Here is a 19662-nt window from a genome sequence, read left to right as displayed (position 1 = left end):
AAATGGCTTTTGATACAGGTTTGCACACACCACGTTGTGCCTTTGTAGTAGCACTTTTCTCTTACAGTGATTTTGCTTGGCAGTCAGGATACATTCAGGGATTTGGGGAAAATTTCCAAATGCAAGCAGGGGCACGGTCAGGTTTCTTAGGTCAGCAAAGCAGGTTGAAGGTGATGTTTGTGGTTTCCAATCTGTGTTCCAGAGATCGTCCAAGTCAGTACTGAGTGGGAGTAATCTGAATTTCAGGACCTAGTAAAGCATCTTCAAAGGATGATATGCACAGACACCAAATTTTAGGGAAAAAGAGTCATATTGCATGCTCAAGAGGTTTTGGCTGTCTGAATTTTTGTTGCAAAGAGATGGAGATATGAATCATGTTACCCTGAGAGCTCTGTTTAAGCTGGGATTATGAGACACTTTCTACCTCCAAAGAACAAAGAGTATCTTTTAAAGTTTTGGTACTCAGATCTTTTAATGCAAGGCCAGTCTGACAACTGAAAAAGGGAGTGAATAAAGTCTGCATGTTTTGCCAAGAAGCTGAAGTTATGGGTAATGTGCTCGCAGCTGCTCTTGGGATTAACTCAGAAACAAGTGCAGGTGCAGGCTGGCTTTCTTCTCAGGCCCAGGTCCTTCTGCCTGGTAGGCACTCTGAAACGAGTGCTATCATACAAGCAGTTTCCTTAGAGAAAGTATCAGAGCAGTGCTGAATTGCCAGATAGGGTCTTAAGGGCAGGAGGGGGACACTCTTCATCCAAAAGGAGTTTCTTGAGACACCTCCACCACAGAGGTTTGTGCTTCTTGTACAGCATTTAGTCTGATGCCCTCACTTCTGGGCTCCAAACATTTGTCCTTGCTCGGCCTTGTAGTGGCAGTTACAGCTGTAGCAGTGATGGCTTAAGAGTATTTGCAAGGTTGTGTTTGTAGGGAAAGGTGGTATCTTTATTAAATCAATAAGTACAAGCAGAGAAGATGCAAGGGTTTTCTTTGGCACATTTGTCTGTCCAAGTTTGGAATAAAAATGGAAAACCTCAAGAAAAGTATGCCTTGAGAAGAGCTGCTGTGAGTTTGTTGTGGTTATGTTGATCATGTTGGGAAATTCAGAGAAAGGGTAATTGGCATTTGAGAAGCAGAAAGAGGCTACTAGCAAGAGGTGATAGTCATTAGCCACTTCCTCTAGCAAGAAGGGTAATTATCTCCTAAGGAATGTTCAGTCCTGGATGAATAATAAAAAGGGAAACAAATGTTGTAATCCAGAAAATGATCAGCTATGAAAGCTGTGGACTCTCATTTTAGTCTGTTTATTCCAGAATTGGACCTAGAACTTTGGAAAACCACCAAAGCAGTATGCAGAAAATGAAGAGAAAGCTTCAGCAGATGCCTTTCTCTACAGTTATGTAGTGCGGCTCTTCCAAATAAAATGCATTAAAACCACACTAAAAACTGCAAAAAATAAAATCATCAATATTTTCTGCACTTCCAAAAAGCTTTTTGGAAGCCATACTTAGTCCCTTCTCAGCTGGAGGCATTAATCTTGCCAGGATTCAAAGGTCTCATGGTAAGACTGGAAGACGAGGGAATTGATCTCTGCAACACCATCTCTCCATCAGCATCAGAGGAACAGCTCTCCTGAACTGGCCTTGTGCACGTGGGCAGTGTGGGATACGCAGCTCTGAGAGCAGCCTGCGAATAAGACCTTCTCAGTAGGTCTCTGAACTTCTCCGGATCTGTTTAACTCTGCTGAACACTTTGGTGTTTAATTTCTGTCACTTCGTAGCACATAAGTGGACTAATAGGAACTTTGCTTTGATTCACTGAACTGCATGAGACCAATTATCAGTGTGCACTAGCTTTCACATTTTCAAGAAAGTGCTTCCCTGTTTCTTTAATTGATTTTATTGGCTCAGATTTGCAAAACAGCCATGTGTGTATCTCTGTATAGAGCTTCAGTCTTTCATTTTAATTTATAGGTACATTTATGTACTTGTCAAAGATTTCCCAGAGTTGGCAGTATCTGAGCAACCTTTCACAGATAATTAATTGCACCATTAAAAAAAAAAAAAAGGAGCCCTGGGTTTCAATAATGGGCTTCAGGTTTCCAAGAATCTTGTTTTATTTTGATTATATTTTCCATCTTTGCTTTTTACCACATGTTTATTAAATATTCATATCACAGAAGGTGTTACGAACACCTTTTTAGAAACACTTAAGTAGTGTCTATTCCATGTAACAGACGCAATACACATGAACAAGTTTGAGCACTTTTTCGCTGTTTTATTTATGTGCTTATCTCCTGCCTACAGATTCATATCAAACAGTCAATCAAACATTGTAAACATTTCTAAGTCTGGCTTGCTAATAATTAATTAGGAGAATGGTTACTAATATATGTAGCTTAAACCAGTCTTACAAGTTGCATTTCTCACTTGATGAGTAAACATACTTGTAAAAACTTTGTAGACATAGGTGGGGTCTTAAACCTGGCTGGCAGTAACAGCAGGAAGAAGAAGAAGCCGGGATCCTCCTTTTATGACATACACTTGTGCTCTGCTTTTGCTGTGTTGTCATCCCTGGTTGTGGCAATAACATGCAGCAGCTATACTGTGATTCAAAGTGGCTCAAAAGAAAGAAAGCCCGTAAGTCTGCCTCCATATACATTGAATATGTTGTAAAGAAAACCCAGCTCTGGAAGTCCAGATCTTTTACTTACTACTTGTTTTTGATTTCTTTTTTTATTATTATTTTTATTTTTTTTCTTGGTATGCAGATTTATTACAGAGCTCGTTTTCGGTGGGAGTTGATGAACATTGCAAGGTTGGACTTTCATTTCATTACGAATATAGAACCATAACTTTAATGAACATTGTCTGAAACCATACCCTAACCCAGAAATACCTCTGTGCCATTTCTTTTTGAGTGTTTTCTGTCCTTCCAGTTCTGTTCACGATCAGAAACTCTGTGATAATGGCTCCTGTTGATACGCTTGTGGTTCCTGTGAGAGTGGAAAAGAGGGGCAAAAAAATTCAGAAGTATTAAAAAACAAAACCAAACAAATGAACATGCTGACTGCTGGGATATCATGCCCATTCCAGAAGTCTTCTTTGCCCTTTAATGATTTTTCTTCTTACATGATTATGGCTATTTCTGTGTTTCTTCAGTTTTAAGACTTTTAGTGGCACTGTAGAACTGAGCTCTCAAATCATGGTAGGGTTGTTTTTGCAAGATCTTTAGGATTATTTTCTTAGGTTTTGCTAGTCCTTGAGAACATAAGAAGTAGGGTTGTTTTTGCAAGATCTGTAGGATTATTTTCTTAGGTTTTGCTAGTGCTTGAGAACATAAGAAGAAGCATGGAAAATGGTCTGTAAAAGAGCAAGCAGTTCCTGACTAGCTCAGCTGACATTGTGTAAGGCTTACAGATGAGCAGTTAGTCTCTGAAAGAGAAGTGGAGGTTAAATGTTTCAGCTCTTGGTCTCTGGTGCTTTTCTCTCCCTCTAGAGAGAAAGAGAAGTCTCACCACTCTGCTGGTGTCAGGTGCTGGGGACTTTTTGGCTTTCATTTTGGTGCACACACAGTTTTAAACAGTAAAACGTTTAAGGTTCTTAAGTTTAGTTAACATGGTTACCTGGGGAAAGGTAGATTTTGGTTTTTGGCTGTTTCAAAAGACCAAGAGCTGCCAACCTTCCTCACTGTGTGAGCTGCATCCTGAAGTCTCAGATGCTGAGGAGTGCGGGGCAGATGCTACTTAAGTAGGTGAACTACAACAAGGGCTTGGCAGGGAGAAGTGACCATGAGGGTTTCACCGATCTGTTGAGAGATGGGTTTGTGATGGGGTGACCCAGTTGCATCCATCTCAGCAGTGATTTGCTACTCTGCTTCCCACCCTGAGACAGGGATTATGGGAAGTCCTGAGAGATTTCTGCTGTCCTAGGAGCTGTGGATCAGTGATGACCAAAGTTTAGCATCTTTTTATCCCATGTGCCACGTGAAGTTACAGAAAGCAGCCTGTCAGGGTCTTAAATTGCCCACATCAACCTCCCTTGAGCATGGAAAGGTGTTGCTGTAGCCTGAGCCTCTGTGTTCTTCTGACTGGATTGAAACAGGTGCTTTAATTGGTATTGACATTGTTCTTACAGGCAGTCCAGCCATGACTCACAGAAATCTGACTTCCACCAGTCTGAATGACATCTCTGACAAGCCTGAGAAAGATCAGGTAAGCTTCAGATTCAGACTTCACTTGGTGATGTGTGTGGTTAGGAGCCGGGTGTTGGGGAAAGAGACTTTGTACCGGAAAGCTGAAGCAGAAGAAGAGAGCGAGCAAGGTGAGTCAAGTATTTCTGAGTCCAGTGACTGGATCCTCCACTTATGAAGCATCAGTCCCTGAAATAAGGAGGTTAAACTCTTGCAAGGTGTGAAGCAAGTGGCATCATGTATGGAAGCTGTCTGACATCCTGCTGATATCCATGAGAAAGGAATGGATGACCTCCAGGTCTAGATGTCTGTCTGGTCGTCTTCTTGCTGAAAAGAGGGTCTTAAGGGGTTTCAGCAAGGGTCTCATGTCACATGGCACAGTAGCTATGGTCACACAGCATTCAGGCATGTATTCACACGGGAGACAGGGTAGATTAGGAGTGTTTAAGGGGATGTGTCCCTACTACAGCAGCTGGTGTAATAGGGTGTGTTGCATTGCTTCAGAAATGCAACCCTGCTAAAAAAGGTAAGTGTGGAAGAATAGCTTCAAAATGCAGATGAAAAACAAAGTTATAATTGGCCTTTGTACCTGCAGAACTGAATTTGACTAATTTCTTAGAATAGGGTAATGTTTATAGTTAATCATTGGGCTTTCTTTTGTGTGTGTTCTCGTCCTTACTGAGAGCATAAGTGTCTGAGGGGTAAAGAGTTTGAATTTGAACTCTTAGAAAACTGGTGTCTGGATAAGGTCTCTGTGCAAAATTTGTCTTGTTTAAAAAGTGGGTTATTCTCAAAGCATGATTATTTCTTTTGGAGAATCTTTTTCCTGTGTTTTTCAGTGCTCTCTACTCCCATGGTTATTCTGAATGCAAATGACAGTTACTTTGGAAAACTATTTGGGTAACACAATATATCCAGGCCAGCTGAGAAGGACTCTAGCTAGGATTCAGCTATTCTTCAGTCCAGTCCTCCTATCTTTTCTCCCTCTCCTGGCATGTGATTTATGCCACTGTTACTTCCAGTTATTTATATATATATATGTATTACCTTCCCATATGGTATGTGAAAAATCCATGTAAAAGGAAGAAATGGCTGGTAAGACAAAAAGCCTCATAATGCTAAATGTGCAGAATTTATATAATAGTGCAATGCAAAAATCCTCCTCTAGTACCTCTTTTAATACGGTGGAAAGAAAAAGCGTGCCGTGTGTTTTGCATTGACCACATTCGTTCAAAGTTGTCATTCAAAGTTGTACCATACAGCGGCATTGTTTATATTTTTTTACTCCACAATATGTTTTCATCATTGTATTCCTCACACAGGGAAGGAGTACAATTGTAAAACAGCTTTTTCATTGGAAAGACTGCTGTTTTGCATTTTTAGTCACACTGTAATTGGGGTCTTATAGACAGAGTAGCAGAAAACTAGGTCTGAACTTAGCAGCAGGCTTCTTAGATTTTAGCGCTACAAACAGCCTCAATTGTCCCTCCTGCTGAAATGTCTGTGGACACATACAGATAATAGACTTTTTGTGTAGAATTGAGTATAAAAATAGATGTCTTGGTTGGGCTCCTACTGAGTTCTGTTAATAAATCCAATTTGGAAGTGTGCTCCAAAGTTTTAACTTTCAGAATAGATAATACTTGACTGTTTATAGTGAAAACCGTTACTTTAAAACTAACTAGTTCCAAAAAGCTGTTTAGTTAATTAGCCCGTGTCCTGCTGATGAACTTTGCACAATGGAACCCTTGTACTGTATGCTTGTTGAAGCTGGCCTGATAGATCACCTCAGACCTCAATTTTCATTACTGATTGACTGAAACTCCTGTCTTGATAAAGTCTGCGAAACTCTGATAATGCCTGGCAAGTTTCTGGAGCAGAACGTAGCATGCTGTACAGCCATGAGGGAATAATTCATGGTGTTATGACAACAGGAGCTGGAAAGAGAACAGATTTTCTTGCCTTGACAGCAGAGTGACTGGCTTTCATTATCTTGGTATCCCATCTGGAAGCCTGACAGTTATTGAGGCCATCCAGTGAGATACGAGTCTGCTAAAGAAAGAGGCTATGCCATTTTCTATTTATTTGTGTATGTGCGTGTATATCAGAGGCCAGCTTGTCTTTAAACTGCGACAGGTTGAAGTTAGTTTGTAACAGTTGCTTGGAGCAGGATTGGGATCTGAGCTCTTTGATCAATCGCTATTTTTGCGAATATAAAGCAGAGTATCGCATGTGTGTGTTTTAAAGGAAAAAAGGCTTTGAACAAATTTTTAGATAACATCAGTAATTTTTCTGCCTACCTAGATCCTTACTTTCAGTTTTGTAACCTTTAATGCTAATTGGAATGGTGCAATTAACAGTAGTGACATTATAACCAGAATACTTCCTTTATCTGTTTCAATAGGTTCTTACTGAGCAGAAAGACACCTAGGTAAAATCGAAGTAGAGGGTTCTGGATGCTCTCTCTTCAAACTGCAAAATGTGCTCCTCAGATTTTTTCCTTCTTTCTCTCTTGCCCCCTGTATGGAGAAGAGTTGGTGGCAAGTGCTTTGCAATTATAGTACGACCTCCAGCTCTCCCTTTATTTAGTTTGGCAGAGTGGGTTTTGTGATTGCCACATGTGACTACACAGAGAGGGAACAGTGGAGCATACTTTAGAACAGCTCTTGCCCTGTAGAGCCCTGCTAGCTCCTGCCAGTAGGTTCAGGACTCTCTCCTACCTAGAAGCAGCTGTAGCACTTTGAAGTAGCCATACTGACTAAGCCTCTGACCCCAGTGATTTTTAACTTTCTGCTTCTTGAGATGCTGTCTCCCCATTCAGCAACAGTTCCCTCGTGTACTGTTGGAAAAGCAGGCTGGTCCTGGGCATCCACCTGTTGCTTTTCCCAGGCTGCCTTAAGGTCAAAGTTGAAAACCGGTGTCTCCCATCGTATGACGCTGGTATTTCTTTGCAACATTTGTTTGGGATTGTTCTCTGTGCACCCAAACCAGGAGCAGATGTCTCTTGGCACGCTGCAGTTGCCTCATCACTAGTGGGTCATTTGCCTTTAGTGGGGACCTTCCAAGTTGGCAGGAGGTGGTGAATCCTCTGCAGGCTTTGTGAAGACAGAGTGGTGGTTATGTGAGTTTTACCATAGACATTGGGTTTACAAAGTGGGGATGTGTCTGCTTTAAGTACTGAATCATTGAGTTCAACTCTATGTTTCTAACAACTGAAGATTTCCAAGAGTGGACTTTGAGGTTAGAGTGAACAAAACAAGCCTGGAAAAGGTCAGAAGAGGAGCCTCTAGTAAGGGGGAAGCTCTCTGCAGAAGAGCGGAATGCGTTGGCATGTTATCTAATACACTTGGCCACTTCTCTCTCCTCTAGGAGCTGGCCTACTACTGGCAACAGTGCTTCAGTGTGGTCACCTGGGCAGTGCTGCTTTCAGGTGGCTTTTTTGTTGTTGCTTTTTAAGATAGTTCAGTTAAGGGGCAGTAAGTGGGCAGGACCTCAGCTACAAAGGCAAAAGCCTGAGACTGATTCTTCCAAACACAAACACTTCTCCAAGGCATCGGCTTTCACGCGTGGTCTCCTGAGCCTATTTTTCAATCTGTGTGGGGAGCTGGGATTGCAGAATCAATTGAGGTTTCAGGTGAGCTGGTTACCTCTTGCACAATTGCCTTGCTATGTGGAGAAGCAGCTATGCTAACACAGCCCTATTAAGAGACTTGAGCTAAGACAGATGCATGCATGACTTAGTGAGCCCATGCCATGGCAGCATCTATTGGAGGTAGCTGTATCTGTCACAGCAAGATGGAGAGGTGTTAAAACTGCCTGGGATATAGCTGAGGACGTGGCAGTGGAGTGTACTAGAAAGCAATGGACAATATTTGGGTTTTCCTTGAAGATGTTTTAGAGAATCCTCCCTGAGGGATGCCTTCCTTGAGGTTTGCATGAGCCTGTTTTGTCCTGTCCTGCAGAATCCTTGTGAGGAAATCAAATGCCAACATTTAAAGGCAAGTACATGGTGGAGCAGTTGGACTGCCGTGCTTCAGGGTCAGAGGAGTAATAAGTGACCGAGGGAAGTGAGAGAAGACAATAACCATCAGCTTTCCCATGACTGAAACCTCTATAATGAGGAGCCAGGCTTTGCTTCACTACACAGATGCTGGACCTGGTTTGATGCCCTGCTCAGCTCTGTGGCCTTCTCACAGAGTGCAAAGATAAGTTTGAAGGCTGGCAGCACTGGAAAGAGGCACATTAGAAAATATTTACAGTGGTTTCAAGACTCACTGACATGAGTACAGGAACTGGTAATAACAAGAGATAAGATTTTATTAAAATCCTACATAACACTCAGGTTTACCTGTATTAAGCTTTGTGAGGTTGGTTCCTCTGCCCTTAGGGAAGGGACTGTTTTATGCTTACTTTGGATTTACTTTGATCTTGGTTTTGTTTTGTTTTTCTCATACTCTTTGCTGTCTTAATACAGTTTTCAGAGTTAATCTTCCTTACTGGGTAACCATTAAGCTGTTGTCAGAGGCAAAGAAAATGAACTTAAGATCCCTCTTGGAAAAGGCTGGAGTCAGGAAAGGACGCTCAGGCTCGTTCCAAAGGATCGGCCGAGCAAGCGCTGCCCATTCCCAAAGTGCCAGGGCAAAGAGCCATCAGCTAGAGGAAGGAGGAAGAGGCTCCTTGGCTGAAAGGCAGTGAAGGAGCAGGGACGCAGGCTTTACTTACAGATGGGTGCTTCCAAAGGGTTCACCATTGGCCTTGCTGTTTGCTTTGAAACCACCAGCATGAGCTCAGTCATGCTAATGCTGAACCTTTCTTAAAGCTGCCATCGTAAGTGTTCTCTGGTGGACACAGATGGCTGTCTGCAGACCTCTTAGCCTGAAAGGAGAAAGTTTTGTACATAGTCTGTCCCCAGAGACAACAGTTTGTGTACACTTAAAGAGCACAAGTCATTTCTCTATTGGAAAGTAAGAGAATGTGGGGGGACTGCAGTTCCCCATTATTATATAATATATAAAAATATTATATATATAATCATTATAAAAAAATAAAAATATTATAAGATATGTAAAAGGCAGTTCTTCATTATGTTAGTTGCCTCTATTTTAGACCTGTGACCTCTGCTACTTACACACTCTCCATGTATGCCCGGTGCTGGCACCTGTAATTTTGTGACAGCATTTTTATAGCAGTAACCTTCATCCAGATCTGCTCCTTGCAGTATCTGACAGGACAGCAGCACAAGTGTCAGTGCTGGGGAAGCACTTCTTGGAACTGGGGCTGAATGTACAAACCCAGCACTCTACAGCTGACCCTGCTACACCGCTGCAGTACTTCAGACCTGTGCAGTTGGTTTATTCTTTGATAATTTTAAGATCATTGCACTAATATTTACTGTCATCTTGTTCTCTGAAATCCATTTCAATGTACCATTATTCACTAAACAACAACAAAAATCTTACCGTAGCTTAAATGTCCATTTATTCTCTCTTTCCCCTCTGACATGAAGTGTTTATGGACATGTGAAAAGCAATTAAGATTAGAAACTTTATCAAAGGAGAGATTGCTTCATGAAAAATGGAGCTAGAACTTTTTCATTTGCTTTGTGTAATTCTGTTTTGTATACTTCAGACTAGATGAAATAACATTGCCATCAGAGTAAGACTGTCAGGTCATAAAATGATATAGAAATCTCAAAGTAATAAAGCCCTGGGTTATTTGTAAGGTAGGTGTCTGCAACATTTAAAATGCCATAGTATGCTTTTTTTTTTCCCCCTTAAATTTATGGAAAGCAAATGATTTTAAAGCTGAGACAACAAAAAAAGGGGCTAGTTACCAAAATGCAGAGTTTGCAGAAAATCTTTAAGTATGTGTTTACTTGTCACGAAAGCTACATTGATCATATTGATACAGATTGCACACGTCTATGAGTCAAAACACAATGCTTCCATGCTTCCTACCTCCACTCCATCTACTGGTTACTCTTCATACACTGGCAGTCACAACTGATGGTCTGGGGAAAGGGATATTAATTATGACATATTTTATTGTCTATTTTGGTAGTGCAGAGTCATAATGTGTGGACATCAAAACTTCGCTGTAACAGCTGTATGGTCAGTATGGTGGGGTAGTATCAAACCAAGCTTCTTTGTACCATGCCTGAACTGTGAAAAACATCAGGCTCTCACTCATTGTGTCCTGGTTTCTTGGATCTTTTTGCTTCTCTCTTTCTGCCTCTGATTCTTTGTCTTTTCACAGGTAAGTCATGGGAAAAGGCTGAGCTGCAACTGTAGGGGGAAATAACTATTTTCCTCTGGTAGAGCACAGCACTGTCCCCATTAATTCATTTTCGACTTTCACCAGACCACTCAGCTCACCTTTTCTGGCCACTTGCATAGAACAGATTGTACAGTGATATCCATAGGCAGCAGCAAGCCATAATTTCTGGTAGAGCAGAAGTATATGTATTTTCTCTGGGGCATGTTCAGTCTTGATTTAGTCTTATGCTGTTATTTCAGGGCATTGGGATCTGTTGACGATCACCAAAGTAATACAAAGCTTTTGCCAGTCAAGTCCCCAGTTGAGCTCGTAGGATAAAAAGCCGTGACAGGATGTTTAATCATCTCTCTACAATACAAAACAGGGAGGTTTACAGGGGACAGAAGCGATGAGGGGAAGAAGGCTTTTCTTCCCATTTTTAATGCCACTTGGTAAACATGCTGTGTTTCAGGAGGTGTAACAACAGGAAAAAAAAAGGGGAGCTCCAAAGGAAGTCTTCCCTTTCCTCCTCCAGAGCATGTGGGAAGCTTGCCCTGGAGCTAAACAAAAGGCTTGATTCATTCCTGCTGCCAATTTCATATCTGTCAGCGGTGCTAAGCACCCAGACAGCTATGTGTGGTTAGCAGTGTATTATTTATGAATATTGAAGTTAGATAATTTGCATGAACCGGCTCCTCTCTGCCATGAGAATGACAACTTGATTCATTGTACTGTATTGCATTTAGATTGCAAAAGAGACTGGTTCAGCATCCTGAGCGTCTTTCAGAAGACGCCAGGGCCCTGACTCAAATTGCTCTAACGATAAGTAGCTTCAATAAAGGGCACTGATTTTTGATTTTGCTGTTTTATCATGTTTTTGTTTCGGAATTGCTTGATGTTTTGGCAGTTTATAAGGATAATTAAGGAAGAGGTGGTGTGTTCTGTTTCATTGTATTTTTATTGGCAGAACAGTTCTTTTTGAGGTAGCAGTGTGGAGAAGTGATTTGCCTTCATTTGTCTTATTTTATGAGCTGTTTTCTGCAGTTAATGTGCTGGTCATTTGCAGCTAGATAGACAAGCAAAGGCAGCAGGACTTTTGGACAATTTCTTTTCTGGTTTCCAATTCAAACACCAGTGCCTCAGCTTCCTGTTCTCTCCCAGGCTCTGGGCTCTCTGTTGCCAGGTACAGCAGTGTGACTGGAGAGGCACCTGAAAGACCAGTACTTCTGGCAGGAGACTTCCTCCAGCTCTGGAAGGTCAAGCTATTTTCTGGAAGTCTTTCACTGACACTGTGTTGAATAATACTAATACCAAATTCAAAATCGAAATGAAGGTTTCTTGGGCTGTCAACAAGTAAAACCTAGTGGTTTACCCTAATCTGGTCCACACTAGAAACAGGTCTAGAAGAAGGAGATGCTTCTGGTGGGCTATCCAGCAAACCTGAGGGAAAGTGAGAGAGAATATACACATGTACATACATTTTAACTGCTTGCTTGTGTTGGGCTGGCTGGATACTGGCATCTTTCCTGCCATTGTGTGCTCGATAGTAACTGGTCCAGTAGGTGGGGAAGTTTGTACTAGCCTAGTGCAGAAAAAGGGACAGGTGTACTGTAAATACACCTTAAAAATCATGCTCTGGTAAATTTAAAAGGATTGTCTTCCTGCCTTAGATTGTTAAAGCAACTGTAGTTAGAAAGGGTCACATTTACTCCTTAATGCTTCTGCAGTCTTAGATGCATGTTAGCCAAGTTATACATCTTCTGTATTTAATGCAAACCAGCTATTCCAATATGCTTATGTCTCTCAGCCACTTTGGAGTTTTAATTGCTCTTGTCTGAACTCCTGCCAGCTTGCAAATGGCCGTTTGTCAAACGGGGTGCCCAAAGCGAGGGTAAGGAGCAAAAGGGCTGTGCAGCTATGACAGTTAAATCCTACTAATAGGACCAGGTGATGGCGTGCACAGAGGCATCCCAGACCTCACTGCCTTCTTTGTTGCTGGTGGCATCCCACGCTCCTGTCTGATTTTATTAGAGCCCTGTCTGTACTTCCAAAGGCTGCCAGTGCAATTATGCCATACTGGCAAGTCCACATTGCAGCCCCAAAGCCTGTGCTGGCTGAAGCCACCTAGCTGGATGACCCATCTAGGTGCCAATTGGTCCTTCTGCTGCTATGAGCTCTGTGAGCTGTGTAGACCACAAGATTTTTTTATTATTTTTTTTTCTCCACACAGATGACTGATGTGGCTACACTGACAAAGCTTCTACGTATGGATAATGGCTAGATCTGGCACATTGACTTCGTGCTCCTGATTACTGGGCTCTTCCTTCCTGCCGAGCATGTGCACCTTTGTGGAAACTCTCTGCTCAGATCTATACTAGCCTTTGCTTTGTCAGTTACACTTGTGAAGCAGAGACAGCAGGTATCTGTCAGCCTAATGGCACCTTTGCCAGCCATGACAAGAAAGTTAAGTTTCTTTCCTGGTCTGTCCTGTCCCTGGTTTTAGTCCCCATACATTCAACTGCATTGTTCCTCTGCTGGTACAGCTAACGCTGTCTGCTTGCCCTGCGCTACCTGGGGATTTTGCTGGCACTCCTCTTCCCTCTCTCTAATTTTCAGTACACCTACAGATACAATTTTCCATGCAGTTTTTAGCTTTCTAGACAGTTGCAAACTATGTTCCCACACACGGGCCTGTAGCTGCAGTGTCCGAGTCACAAGCACTTCAGGAGAATGTTTATAAAAGCATCTCCACATGATTAATCCATGGAAATATTAATGGCTTTGCTTATATTTAGTATTGCTTAAGCTGTGTTTGGGATGAGCTCTCATTTGGCAACGTACCTTTGAATTTCACTTTGCTTATCCCATGTGAGACTTCTCAAACCACATGGTGCCTGCAGCTGGATCAAGGGCTTGCTCCTCTGTTGTGAGGCAAGAGAGGTCAGACAACGTGCTTATAGTTGTGTGGGAAGCAGGGCATATCTCTAATCCCAACTCCCACTTCTTCCTGCAGCTCAAGGAACATGTCTTCTCCATTCAAGCAACCTGTTGGGGAGGACAAGGTTTTCATGGTATTTGTACAAGACACAGTTTGTTGTTCACGGGGTTAGGGCATGGCTTTGTCAGTTAGCTTTTTGGAAAAAAAAAGCTTCCTTTTCAGCTCAGAGGACAGAGGTTTATCTGTGAACAAAAGTTATTTAGAAGACTCAAAACACAGCCTTTATGAGCCCCTTTATAGCGTAAGTGGACCATAGGAAGCTGGGAATGGTGCGCTGTTCCTAGTACTGGTACCACTTCTGTTTCTTGTCCTGTGAGAAATCCTTCAGTCGTGCTTTGTTCAAATGTCCTTGGCATCTCCAAATGGCTGAAGCACCAGGACATTTTTAATGCTCAAGATGTAAAATAAAAGGAACAGTTAAAGAAAATCTGTTTTTACTGGGGACTTGTTATTGCTGAGCTGATGAAACAGCATACACAAAATAAATAATATATTATATAAGGGGAGTTTGCTGACCTGGTGTTATCTCCAGCTTCAAAGGGTTTGTGTATGGGGATAAAAAACAGCTCTGAATGAATATGGTCAGCTGGAATATTTGGTCAGAGAGAGGCACAAAACCCTTCTTATTTGTTGTGGTGTGTGCAGCGCTTGTTCAAACTGGTGTTTCCATATCAACAGGAAATCTGTGCCAAAGCAAGCTCTAAAGTTAAAAAGAAATTGGCCTTGCTGAGAGAAACCCTCATGCCTTTCCTAGGGGGACTGATGGACGGGGAGGAGGGAGCTGATGGGATCCCACTGTTTGGAATGAAGTCCATTGATTAATGGTGAGAGCAATTCATTGCTTTTCCTGTTTGAACAACATCTCCTAATCTCTGCAGTCACAAGCAGAGATTCCTAATTTCTAGGTCTGTCAGCCTGGATGACCTACTTTCACTCCCTGGAGCTCAAATGAAAATAACTGCCTTCCGGTATAGCTCACTGCCACCTTTTTTAAAGGAAAGGAAATGTTTCTAGGAAGTTTAGTTAACTGGTATTTCATTTACTTTGGCTTTTTTTCTTTATGCAGAGAATAGTTTTGCTTGCGTAGTTTTTCCCTACAGTGTATCAGCAGAGCACGTCTCAAGCATTCCTGGGTAATGGAGTTCTGTACATAGACAAAACACAGAGCTTTAACAATATCCCTTTAGGCAAGCATTCATGGGAAACATACATGTGGATAGATACAGAAAAAGAGAGAGACAGAGACAGATATAAATTCCTGGGGGATTTACCCTTTCTAAGTACGAAAGCACTATGTGTCCATGCTCAGATATGAGAACCATTTGAATGAAACAGTGTGCTGTGATCAGGTAGGTGAGCACACATACCCCTGTGCAGAATAAATGGAAGGTAGAGTCAATTTTTATATGGCCTCTCTGTTAGATAATTTAGCCCTCACCTCTTTTTTATTTTTATTTTTTCCCCTGTAACTGTGAAGTAGTTTCTTCCAACAAGCCTTTGTTCACTTGACCCAGTCTCCTGTGCTCTCAGGCAGTCTGTTGCTGCCTGGCAGATTGGAAGATCCCACATGTTGCACTTGGCTTTGATGTAACAGGAGTTTGGGGAACTGGATCCCTTTTCCCTGTGATCAGGGACCGTTAAGCCTTCATTTAGTTGTACAAAGCACTGTGTGTGCAGTTAGGGTTGTGATGGTAATCTGTATACCAGCATTGATTTTGAATGCTCATATTTTGCTGTAGCTTTGAAGGTGGGTGGGGCAGAGCTGCGTTTAATGGGTTTTAGTGAGAGCTCCTACCTTGCTCAGAGAGGAGGTGAACCATTCATCTTGTGCAGATATGGGGATCAGCATGGCTGGGGAGCCCCAGCCTTTGCCTGAAAGGAAAACAGCAGCCAGTTGTGCCAGGGCTGTGCCTTGCTGTGCCATGTGCCTGTGGCAAAATCATACCCTAACCATCACGTGGATTCCTCCCTCCTTTTTGTCCCAAAATTGAGCACCGGCTATTTTTAATACTGCAGTGCTGGAGGGTGTAGTGAACTTAAAAATGCTGTATGGTAGGACGAAAAAGATCAGGTTAAAATGGGTTCTCAGTTGGAGATGCTAAATATGACTTAGATGTCTTCAAATTGATGAAGTGTGACTCAGAGAAGAGGGAGATTTGTAAAATGGTGAAGGCCAGAAAGAAGAGGAGGATCTGAGCATTTTCTCACTGGATGGGATAGTGCCAGTAACTTTCAGCAGGCATTTCCACAAGCTGCCTTCTTGGGATTTAAGGCAAAAGCCCAGAAACTGTACTTTTCATTTCTGCAAGATAGAGAGAGTTCTCAATTTTTCATCCTAGTGGTGTTTACTTCGATCCTTCAATTCCACTGATAATAGCAACTAAATGATGCTAATTGGGAAGAGGAATTCAAGTTTGCACTTCAGACCTTGCATGGCTGGAGGATGCCATGTTATGAAGTTAGTATCTCTTTATGGCTTCCTTAAGTGAAGTCAATGGATGGCCTTTCAGTTCTGATTGTGTTTTGTCACGGTAAGGATGGGAAGAGGGTTATTAGTTTTCTGCTCTACCTATGCAATGTCACTAGATCTGAATAACGTTTTTCTTTTATTTTTCCTTTTACTGCAAGGATGTTTGGGGCTTCCCTGCTGCACACTCAGCAGCTTCTGTGAGGTGAAGGCAGTTGTGATACCCATAAAGGCAGCTGCCTTACCATAGTGGAAAAGCTAAAGCAAATTGTGGCCTTTACTAACAGATTTTCTTTTGCTCTAGTCCTCTTTTCATTTAGGGCTGATTTTTCAAACACGGCGTATCTGCAAAAGCTGTATAGTGTGGTAAAACAGCTATTTGATGACACGTGAGTGTACTAGCTGTGACCCACGTCAATTAATCAGGGGTACTCTCTCCATGCAAACAGCTTTTAAATCCAAGCAATGCTAACAGGCTGAGTAGCCAAAGTCAACAGCAGGCACTGATCACCGTGCCCAGTGCACTAAGGTGTCCTGTGCAAATGCAGAGTTAGTTATAGACGCCATATGGCACACTGCAGAACGCAGTCCCAAAAGAGCAATTTATTTTAAGCTTTCACAGACTAGTAACCTCAACTTCAAAGGGAACTGTTCCTGAACAGGTGGTGTGCTGTACCTAAACTTCAGCTCACACAGACAGAGGTTTTTGTTCTGTAACTCTTCCTTAGGCTAGGGGTGACCAAATAGGAGTATGAAACATGCGTACAGACAGATTCTTGCAAAGATCAGTGCCTACACGTTACTTGCATGCTGTTTTGCAAAGACTGGAACATCATTACAGTAATGTGACTAGCTACAGGGCTTCTCTAGTTGTAATTTTAGTGCTGCTTCGTGTGTGTGTTTTTTTTTTTTTTTTGGTTTTGGTTTTCTGAAACTTAAGCTAATGACTCATTTAATGGAGTTTCCACTTGCCTTGGGTATCCTCTTTGCCATGGACAAGCCTATAAAAGACTTTGCAGAGTGTGTCAGGGGTCATGGGCAAGGGCCATGTGTTTGTTCAGCCATGTGCTCCTTTTTACCTTTTCTTGCTCTTCATTGTTAGGCAGCTATGCTCTTGGTTGTGCTAGGAGCTCCCAAAAAATGAAAGAGACTTTACACACTTTACAAAATATTTGATCCTGTTGAGTGACGTAGGAAAGTTAAGTCTACTTGGCTTGTTAATTTATTTTTGAAATTTTTGCCAGGAAGACCAGGAGCATAACTCACCTGGCTCCTTCTTGGCTCTGTTGACTGTAGTTGCTCCTTAATGCCTCCCCTGCTCATGAGCTGTCTTGCATTTCCTTCCCATCTGCGTTTCAGGCTGGAAACTGCAGCAGTTTGGAGCTGCTTCATGAGCTGCGCAGCAGTGTCTTATGCAGGGAAAGCAACATCTGTGAGAGGACAAGGCAGACAGGTATACAGCACAGTAAAATCACTGAGAGTAAACAGATGTAATAAAAGCTGTGTGTATGTACTAATGGCTTTCGTTTCCAATAAATCTCAAGTGATGCTGATAATAATGGACTGTTAAAATACATTTAGGGAAATGGTCATTTTTCACATTGCTGTGCCCTTTTGCAGGTACAGCACTGGAAGTCTTTGGCCTTTAACATAGCATTAGTGGTCAGGTTAGAACAATGCTCAATTTAGCATTGTGGAGAAAGTGAATAAATGTAGTGCTTCAAGCTGCAAGGCCTCCTTCCCTCCCTCCTCTCTGGTGCTGCTGAGGACTCAGATCTTCTCTGAAGCTTCTTCAGGGAATGGTTCAAAATGGATTTTAAGTGCTGACTGCACCATTCCCATCTTCTATCTGATAAATGATTTAAGAAAGTGTTGAGTGGTGCTGCAAAACTTTTGGAGCAAAAAACACCATAATGATCTCTCTTCAAAATTAGTCATACTGTTCTGTTGTGCTAGACAGCGGGGAGGATAAACACGCTGATACCCACAGCTTCAGGAGCTGATTAGCCATAGCCCTCGAGATTCTTCTTGTCAATTTTGGTTCAGAAAGGCACGTTGGTTTTGAGTAAACGTTGTCTTTGTTTAGGAAAACAGGTAAGAGGATGACCAGCCTATTCAGCAAAGTTGAACATAAGCTTTGTTGTAGAGTTGCCACCTTCCCGGTATATTTTTTCCCTACTTTCCTCCAAAATGCCATTCATAGCTGGTAGTGCTTTTCCAGGCTTCCTCCCCAGAGCTCCTCAGTGTTTGTTTAATATTTTCTCTAGTGGAACTCCTATCTGAAGTGTGTAGCAGTAGGATTGTTCCAGTGGTTTTCTTCCTGCTGAATCAATAATTCATGCCCTTTCATGAGACTTTTTCCATTCTTCTACTTCCTTGAGCTGCCTGGCAAAGCGCAGTGCAAGGCTCATTGTGGATTCGTAGCCCAGTTTACTGTTACCCCCGATCTGTGTTCCTGGCAGGACGCCTACCCTCACCATTCACTGTTAGCCAGGCGGACACAGAGCATCTCCAGAGATCACCCTGGGTGAGGGGCTTTTTGGGAACCAACCGAGGGCATGGTTTACAAAAGACTTCAACTTCACATTAATTCTGCCATTGCTCAAGTGGACAGTTAAAAACAAAGCTGTCTCAGGGCTGAGCACACTCAGAAATCCCTCCCGGCTATGAGGACGCGGCCTGAGTGCTAAAGCTAGATGGAGGGTCATACACAAGAGTGGGGCAGTGGTGCCCCCACGAGCGTGGCCAAGGCTGCAGGAGCTGTTCTGTCACTACTGGGGACGGCTGTGGCTAAGAGCAGAGCTGCTCAGATCCTTCTGCATGCAGCAGACCTGCTGAGCTAACTTAATAACCGAGCAGAAAAGCAATCTCATGCCAGGCTGTGGCCTCTGCTCAGAAGACTTCAAGTGCCAGGATGATACCGGAAAAGAGCCAGGAGAGGCTGATGTTTAAAATACTGCTGGTGCAGTGATTGCCCATTATCAAATCAGAAGCAACTGATGACATTTCTCCATAGTTTGACTTAGATAATGTTTTGTCAGATAGATGATGCATGTTGCAGTGCACTGCGAGCCTGCTCATGTCTGCTGTGGTACATTTATAGTTTGTAGGTGCAGAGACGAGAATAACCTTTGGGCTGTAAGCAACTATTTTTAGTATGAAGCTATAGCTACACTTTGAGAGAAGATGTATAAAGGAGAGTAACTGTGGCAGTTGGCTGGTGAGAAAGATGCTGGTCAGTAGATCTCTTCTGGCACTCCGATCTAATGGTGATGAGCATAGAATTAGACCTCAGATAGCATGCTGGAAATGAGTTAAAGCTTTTTAGATCTTCTTCCAAGCCTGCTTTCATACAGTTTTGAGCCTCACTGTTCAGTAACAAAACAGATGCTTTGTTGCATTTCTAGAAGTGCTGCTTATATTGTGACTCAAATCCCAGTGCTGCTTTCCCTACTGGTGGATTCACCTTTTGTCAGCTCCTCTGGGGCCTTGTGCAGCAAGCAGGCAGCCCTTAGAAAGGACCTTTGGAGCCGAATGACTACTTTGTACACTCACAAGGTGTAAGGAGCAGAAGTTCTTGCTCTTTTTGGTCTCTCTTGTCCAGTCAGAAAATGTCTTAATTTTACTTTGTTTGATCTGGTTTGCTTGTTGGAATATCCACATGCAGTAACTCCCTAATGTAGGAGTTGGAAATAACAGCTGTTTTAAGTTCAGCTATATTTTGACAGGGAAACGAGAGGAAGATTTGGATTAACAC

The 19662-nt window shown here is 42.4% G+C and overlaps 1 protein-coding gene and 1 long non-coding RNA gene across 9 annotated transcripts in view; one reads left to right on the top strand and one right to left on the bottom strand.

Annotated features, from left to right (window-relative positions):
- The window catches only part of SLC4A4 (solute carrier family 4 member 4), a 228399-nt gene that overhangs the window by 139212 nt on the left and 69525 nt on the right, over positions 1 to 19662 (top strand). For all 8 annotated transcript variants that reach the window (XM_040556789.1, XM_040556785.1, XM_040556786.1 and 5 more), the window contains one exon: positions 4131 to 4207. In XM_040556789.1, coding sequence (XP_040412723.1) covers positions 4131 to 4207 — 77 coding nt within the window. The remainder of the gene's footprint in view (positions 1 to 4130; positions 4208 to 19662) is intronic.
- Positions 10358 to 17390, bottom strand: LOC121070135. The gene is made up of 4 exons (XR_005819919.1): positions 17172 to 17390; positions 13282 to 13485; positions 10560 to 10809; positions 10358 to 10469 (listed from the first exon to the last, which is right to left on the bottom strand). It is a non-coding gene; the product is annotated as an uncharacterized LOC121070135 (long non-coding RNA).

The sequence above is a fragment of the Cygnus olor genome, chromosome 4 (genome assembly GCF_009769625.2).
Source record: "Cygnus olor isolate bCygOlo1 chromosome 4, bCygOlo1.pri.v2, whole genome shotgun sequence".
NCBI classification, from domain to species: Eukaryota; Metazoa; Chordata; class Aves; order Anseriformes; family Anatidae; genus Cygnus; species Cygnus olor.
The sequence above is the reverse complement of the archived record's forward strand: the minus strand, read 5'-3'. Positions and strand labels throughout refer to the sequence as shown.